Source organism: Megascapheus bottae, chromosome X (genome assembly GCF_031878675.1).
Source record: "Megascapheus bottae isolate mThoBot1 chromosome X, mThoBot2.hap1, whole genome shotgun sequence".
Classification (NCBI taxonomy): Eukaryota; Metazoa; Chordata; class Mammalia; order Rodentia; family Geomyidae; genus Megascapheus; species Megascapheus bottae.
In genome coordinates, this window is record NC_143547.1 from 37,066,397 (window position 1) to 37,073,681 (window position 7,285).

The 7,285-nt window shown below is 46.9% G+C and overlaps 1 protein-coding gene across 1 annotated transcript; it reads left to right on the forward strand.

Moving 5' to 3' along the window:
- The first annotated feature begins 1,206 nt into the window (after positions 1-1,206).
- Positions 1,207-6,422, forward strand: Hsd17b10 (hydroxysteroid 17-beta dehydrogenase 10). Its single transcript, XM_090326005.1, has 6 exons — positions 1,207-1,300; positions 1,617-1,781; positions 3,989-4,153; positions 5,133-5,261; positions 5,340-5,448; positions 6,102-6,422. The coding sequence occupies exons 1-6, from the start codon at positions 1,274-1,276 to the stop codon at positions 6,290-6,292; spliced, it is 786 nt and encodes a 261-aa protein (XP_090182131.1). The 5' UTR covers positions 1,207-1,273; the 3' UTR covers positions 6,293-6,422.
- Positions 6,423-7,285: the final 863 nt, after the last annotated feature.

The following is a 7,285-nucleotide window of genomic DNA, read 5'->3' on the forward strand; positions in this document are numbered from 1 at the left end:
ACCACTTGAGCCATGCCTCCAGTCCAACATTTTTCTGGTCATTTGTAGAAGGAATCTTATAGGCTTTTCTCCCCAGGCTAGCTTCAAACCAAGATCCTCCAGGTCTAAGCCCTCTAACAGGTAGGATTACATGTGTGAACCCTTGGCACCAGCTTTCTGTAGCCTTTTTTTTAATTAAAGATTTATTAATGTTGATTTTTTTTGCCAGTCCTGGGCTTGAGCTCAGGGCCTGAGCACTGTCCTTGGACTTTCTCAAGGCTAGAGCTCTACCACTTGAGCCTCAGCACCACTTCTGGCTTTTTTCTATGTATGTGGTACCGAGGAATCAAGCCTGGGTCTTCATGCATGCTAGGCAAGCACTTTAACCACTAGGCCAAACTCCCGGCCTAATGTTGATTTTTACATCATATTTTAAACGACAAGTTTAACAAACAAGTGGTCAAGGAGTGACTCTCTATTTACAATCACTTTTCTGTAGCCTTTTGAAATCTGTTTGTGAGTTCTGGAATCTAGTTCTTTTATGTGCTGGCCCTGGACTTGAGCTCAAGGCCTGCGTGCTGTCTTTGTGGTTTTTGCTCAAGGCTACCATCCTATCACTTGAGCCACAGCTCCACTTATGACTTTTTAGTGATTGATTGGAGATAAATCTCATAAATTTTCCTGCCCAGGCTTGCTTTGAACTGTGATCCTCAAATCTCAGCCAGGATTACCAGCAGGAGTTACCAGCACCTTGCTGAGTTGGAGTTGTAGCCCAGTGACAGAATGCTTGCATAACAGGCATAAGGACCTGATTTTGAAAGAAAAAAGGTTTCTCTGTCCCTGAAGGTGTCTGTGTTTATCTGTACTGTAATGAATTGTTTTTCCAGGAGTCTCATATTATACCTAGTGTCTTGCAGTCTAGCAGATAGGAATTTCACACTAATTTATACTTGAAAGTTTTTTTTTCTGAGGAGCTCACTTTAAACCTCCCAACTCTGTTTTCCCAGAGAAACAGGCCCCTGTCAAATAGCCAGATAGGGAGTGACTTGAAGGGATTTGTGTAACTATTGCGCAGCTGCTGTTTGTAGGACTCTTCCTCCAAGAGAAAACTCCCCTAAAACAATCCATCAGCACTTTGAACTGTTACTCTTGCGCTGGCGCAGCAGGCCACGCCTTCACGTTCCGAGGTACGTCCCGCCGCATGGTTCCCGCCCTGTCCTCGACCAATCAGGAAGCGCTTTACGAAAGTATTTAAAGGGTCCGGGACAGCCCTTTGGTGGCGAGGCGGAGCAAGATGGCTGCAGCGTGTCGCAGCGTGAAGGTAAATGCTCTTGGCATTTAACGGTTATTCTGCTATGTGGGCTGGGTGGATGCGAGGTGAAACCCTCCCGGGAGGGAGCAAGGTGAAAGTTATCATGCTTAAGTGAACCCAGAATTGGTGAAAATGAATCTTTAGCTAAATCCGTGTGGGATCACTAGAGCAGGCTGCCGGCGCGGGGGAAGTGAGGGGGCACGGGACGAACTCCGCCTGGAGTCCCAGGAACCGAGTTGGGTCGCCACGCCCCCTTCCTCCGCCGAAGTCTGGAGAACCGGCTGGTCTGCAAAGTGTAAGGGCTGACTGTGCCGATTTTTCACAGGGTTTGGTTGCTATAATAACCGGAGGAGCCTCTGGCCTTGGCTTGGCCACTGCCGAGCGATTGGTGAAACAGGGGGCCTCTACTGTGCTTCTGGATTTGCCTGACTCGGATGGTGAGGCTAAGGCCAAGAACTTAGGAAAGAGCTGCGTATTCTCCCCAGCCGATGTAAGTAGGTCACCTGTTCTTTCTCAGGGTGTGCATAATAAGGTCACTACCGCCCTACCTGGCATCCTGTGAACTCCTTGTCCCGTTTGACTTGAGTCTTTAGAACTGTGGGAGCACCAGCGATAAGGACTCTTTAAAGTTGGCATTCACACTGGACATGATTAGATATAGCAGAATCTCCTGAAGAAGGGATGCATCATGTTGTATTATCATGTTTACAAAATTGAAAAAAAAAATCTTTATGAAATTTTAGTACAGGAACAGGGAGCGCAGCCTAGTGGTAGAGTGCACACCTACCATGCACAAAGCCCTGGGTTCGATGCCTTGGTACCACATACTCAAAAAAAAAAAAAAAAGCTGGAAATGGCGCTGTGGCTCAAGTGGCAGAGAACTAGCCTTGAGAAAAATTGTCCAGGGACAGTGCCCAGGCCCTGACTTCAAGTCCCAGAAGTAGTAACAAAAAAGGAAAAAGAAAAAAATCTTGGTACTTTAGGATTTCCCCCAGATATAGTTTGTGAAAATGTTTAGCCATATTATTGGTCTGTAAAAGAGTCATCTGGGTAAAGAAATGAATTCTATAAATTATATTCTACACGTTGAAAAAGAACATAGGGCTGGGTGCCGGTGGCTCACGCCTGTAATCCTAGCTACTCAGGAGGTTGAGATCTGAGTATCATGGTTCGAAGCCAGGCTGAAAGTCTGTGAGACTCTTATCTCCAATTAACCACCAGAAAAACTGGAAGTATTGCTGTGACTCAAGGGGTAGGGTGGTAGACTTGAGCTGAAGAGTTCGAGGACAGCACTCAGGCCCAGAGTTCAAGTCCCTTGACTAACCGAAAGAAAAAATAGGATTTTTTTTCTTTTTTTTGCCAGTCCTGGGTTTGGGCTCAGGGCTTGAGCACTGTCCTTGGACTTTCTCAAGGCTAGCATTCTGCCACTTCAGCCTCAGCACCACTTCCGGCTTTTTGCTATGTATGTGGTACCGAGGAATCGAACCCGGGTCTTTGTGCACGCTAGGCAAGCGCTGTACCACTAGGCCAAACTCCCGGCCCCCCATAATTGGATTTTTTTTTGCCAGTCCTGGGCTTGAGCTCAGGGCCTGAGCACTGTCCTTGGACTTTCTCAAGGCCAGAGCTCTACCACTTGAGCCTCAGCACCACTTCCGACTTTTTTTTTCCTATGTATGTAGTACCAAGGAATCAAATCCAGGTCTTCGTGCATGCTAGGCAAGCACTTTAACCACTAGGCACGGAAAATAGGATTTTTTTAAATTTAATTTTTATTATTTTTTTTGCCAGTCCTGGGCTTGGGCTCAGGGCCTGAGCACTGTCCTTGGACTTTCTCAAGGCTAGAACTCTACCACTTGAGCCTCAGCACCACTTCTGGCTTTTTTCTATGTATGTGGTACCAAGGAATCGAACCCTGGTCTTCGTGCATGCTAGGCAAGCACTCTACCACTAGGCCAAACTCTTGGCCCCAGGATTTTTTTTTTCCAGTCCTGGGCTTGAGCTCAGGGCCTGAGCACTGTCCTTGGACTTTCTCAAGGCTAGAGCTCTACCACTTGAGCCTCAGCACCACTTCTGGCTTTTTTTTTAATCTATGTATGTGGTACCAAGGAATCGAACCCAGGTCTTCATGCATGCTAGGCAAGCACTTTAACCACTAGGCCAAACTCCCGGCGCCAGGATTTTTTTTTAAAGAAGCTATGTTAAGCCTGGTGCCCTTGGTTCATACTTTTAATCTTAGCTACTCAGGAGGCTCAGATCTAAGACTGAAGTTTTGAAGCCACCTGCACAGGAACGTCTGTGAGATTCTATTCTCCATTTAACCACCAAAAATACCAGAAATGGAACTGTGGCTCAAGCAGTAGACCACCAGCTTTGGGTGGAAAAGAGCTAAGGAACAGCACCTAGGCCCTGAGTTCAAGCCCCAGTACTGATACAAAATAAAAGGCTAGTTTATGTTCCTGTTGACCATTCTCAAGACAGGGCTGTATTAGTGCTCATGTACAGCAATTAAGAATATGTGAAAATTTAAAAGTAGTATATAATTTTTACTTTGACCTCACTCTCAGGTTTTACCAGATTTTTTCCTTGGCTCCTCCTTTGCACATAGTTCTATACCTATCCAATTGCCTTCCCCTCTCCCAGGTTAAGTGGTGTGTATGCAGGGAAATGATTTTTTTTTAATCTTTATCCCCTTTGAAGGTAACCTCTGAAAAGGAGGTTCAAGCAGCCCTGGATCTAGCAAAAGAAAAGTTTGGCCGTGTCGATGTGGCAGTCAACTGTGCAGGTATTGCAGTGGCCATTAAGACATACAATGCAAAGAAGAATATGGTACACTCCTTGGAGGACTTCCAGCGAGTTCTTAATGTAAGGCTATAGAGGTTGTACAGGGGTAAGAATAAGAAATGTCTGGGATACCTATGTATAAGAAATTCAGAGCTGGGCACGGTGGCTCATGCCTGTAATCCTTGCTATTCAGGAGGCTGAGATCTGAGGACCATGGTTCAAAGCCAGCCTGGGCTAAAGTCCATGAGACTCATCTTCAGTTAACCACCAGAAAACTAGAAGTGGCACTGTAGCTCAAGGGGTAGGGCAGTAGCCTTGAGCTGAAGAGCTCAGGGACAGACCCAGGCCCAAAGTTCAAGCCCTAAGACCGCCAAAAAAAAAAAAAGAAATTTAAGAGCCAGGCATTGGTGGCTCACGCTTGGAATCCAGACTACTCAGGAGGCTAAGATCTGAGGATTGAGGTTCAAAGCCAGCTCAGGCACAAAGTCTGAGACTTATGTCAAATTAACCTCCAGAAAACTGGAAGCACTAGCCTTGAACTGAATTGCTCAGGGACAAAACCAAGGTCCAGAGTTCAACCCCCATGACTGACCAAAAATAAAAAATGGCTGGGGTCCAGGAGTGTGGCCTACTGATAGACTGCTTGCCTAACATGCCTGAAGCCCTGGTTTTGATTCCTCCCTGTCACATACCCAGAGGAAATTTAAAAAAAAACTACCTGAAGCGGTGCTGTGACTCAAATGGCAGAGAGCTAGCCTTGAACAAAACTGCTCAAGGACAGTACCTCGGCCCTGAGTTCAAGCCTCAGGACTGGCAAAAAAAAAATAGCTGAATTTTGGTAGATCACACCTATAATCTTTGTTACTCAGAATACTAAGATCTGAGGATTGTAGTTGGAAGCAAATCCCAGGCAAACAAATTCAAACACTCTTATATCCAGTTAAGCAGCCAAAACAGCTAGAAGTAGAGTTTTGGCTCAAGTGGCAGAGAATCAGCCTTGACCAGAAAAGCTAAGCAAGAACATGAGGCCCTGAGTTTAAGGTCTTTCCTTACCTTCCAGGTGAATCTCACAGGCACCTTCAATGTGATCCGCCTGGCTGCTAGTGAGATGGGCCAGAATGAAGCAAACGAAGGAGGTGAACGTGGGGTTATCATCAACACTGCGAGTGTGGCTGCCTTTGAGGGCCAGGTATGTAGGCAAGGGCAGGGCTGTGTCTCCTCAGAGACTTGTTGGGACTCTTTCCAACTATGATTACCTCTCCTCCAGGTTGGACAAGCTGCATATTCTGCATCCAAGGCGGCCATTGTCGGCATGACACTGCCCATTGCTCGCGATCTAGCTCCTATTGGCATCCGAGTGATGACCATTGCTCCAGGTAGGCATTTGCTCTCTCCCTGCCACACCTGGGCCTGGGCAGTTGGAAGGAGAAGGTATTCACCACCTAGGCAACAGCAATCTTATACCTCTGAGCTACAGGAAGTATAAGAAGTAGAGCATATGGGGCCAGGAGTGTGGCCTAGTGTTAGAGTGTTTGGTTAGTATGCACAAAGGGCTGGGTTTGATTCCTCAGGACCACATACATAGAAAAAAGCCAGAGGTGCTGTTGTGGCTCAAGTGGTAGAGCTCTAGCCTTGAGAAAGCTCAAGGACAGTGCCCAGGCCCTGAGTTCAAGCCCCAGGACTGGCAAAAGAAAAAGAAGTAGAGCTAAGGTAAGGAAGAATCAAGTAAATACAAAAACAAGGGCATGGCTGGATGCTGGTGGTACACATCTGTAATCCTAGCTACTTGGGAGGCTGAGATCTGAGATCTTGAAGCCAGACCAATAGGAAAAGTCCGTGAGACACTTACCTCCAAATAAACTATTAAAAAAAAAAGCCAGAAGTGGTGCTGTGGCTCAAGTGATAAAGTGCTAGTCTTGAGCAAAAAGAAGCTCAAAGACAGCACTGAAGCCCTGAGTTCACCCACTAGGACTGGCACTGAAACAAAGAAACAAACAAGGGTGGGTCTTTGACTAGCTGTCTTGTCTAGGTTTATTTGGCACCCCGCTGCTGACCACACTTCCAGAGAAGGTGCGCAACTTCTTGGGCAGCCAAGTACCCTTTCCCAGCCGACTGGGGGACCCTGCTGAGTATGCACATCTGGTACAGACCATAATCGAGAACCCATTCCTCAATGGAGAGGTCATCCGACTGGATGGGGCTATTCGCATGCAGCCGTGAGTGGAGCGGGAAGGGAAAGCGCAGTGTTCCGCTTTTCCCTGAAGTTATAAACAACTTGGAAAACCCCTGATAACCAATGGTAACTGGCCACCAGCCACCCACTGTGCCTAATAAATTCTTTTTCACTTGCTGTGAGCAGTGATGTGTGCTAGGGGAAATGAAGTGGGGAAGAAAAATAAAAGCTCTGACAGGGTTGGATGCTCACAGCACAAAGAGCGGGTGGAAAAGACAGTGCCTCACACTTTAAAAGGGTATCCTGTTGGACAGGAGTGTGGTCTAGTGGTAGAGTGCTTCCCTAGCATGCACTAAGTTGTGGGTTCTATTCTTTGGTACCACATATATAGAAAAAGCTTGAAGTGGTGCTGTGGCTCAAGTGGTAGAACACTAGCCTTGAGAAAGCTCAAGGACAGTGCCCAGGCCCTAAGTTCAAGCCCCAAGACTGGCAAAAAATAGTAACCTGTTAAGCCAGGCACTGGTGAATACCCCCCCCATACACACACACACACACACACACACACACACACGCACACACGCACACACACATGCATACACACACGCATGCATGCACGCACACGTACACGCACACACACTATCCTAGCAATTCAGAAGCTGAGATCTGAGGATCATGGTTATAAGCCAGCCTGGCAAGGAAAATCTATGAGACTCTTATCTCTACTTAACCAGTAAAAAGCCAGAACTGAAGCACTGGAGCTAAGGCTTAAGTGGTAGAGTGCGAGCTTTGGGCACAAAAGGTAAGGCACATCACTTAGGGCCTGAGTTCAAGACCCTATACTGGCACACAAAAACAGCATCCCAGGGCCGGGAGTTTGGCCTAGCAGTAAAGTGCTTGCCTGGCATGTGTGAAGACCTGGGTTCACTTCCGTGGTACCACATACATAGAAAAAAGCTAGAAGTGGTGCTTAGTCTCATGTGATAGAGCCCTAGCTTTCAGAAAAATCCAAGGACAGTGCTCAGACCCTGAGCTCAAGCCGA

Excerpts from the sequence above, each read along its gene's own strand:
- Hsd17b10 (XM_090326005.1), top strand. The coding sequence starts at position 1,274 with ATGGCTGCAGCGTGTCGCAGCGTGAAG. Across the intron at positions 1,782-3,988 it reads GCGTATTCTCCCCAGCCGAT|GTAACCTCTGAAAAGGAGGT; the intron begins GTAAGTAGGTCA and ends TCCCCTTTGAAG. Across the intron at positions 4,154-5,132 it reads ACTTCCAGCGAGTTCTTAAT|GTGAATCTCACAGGCACCTT; the intron begins GTAAGGCTATAG and ends CTTACCTTCCAG.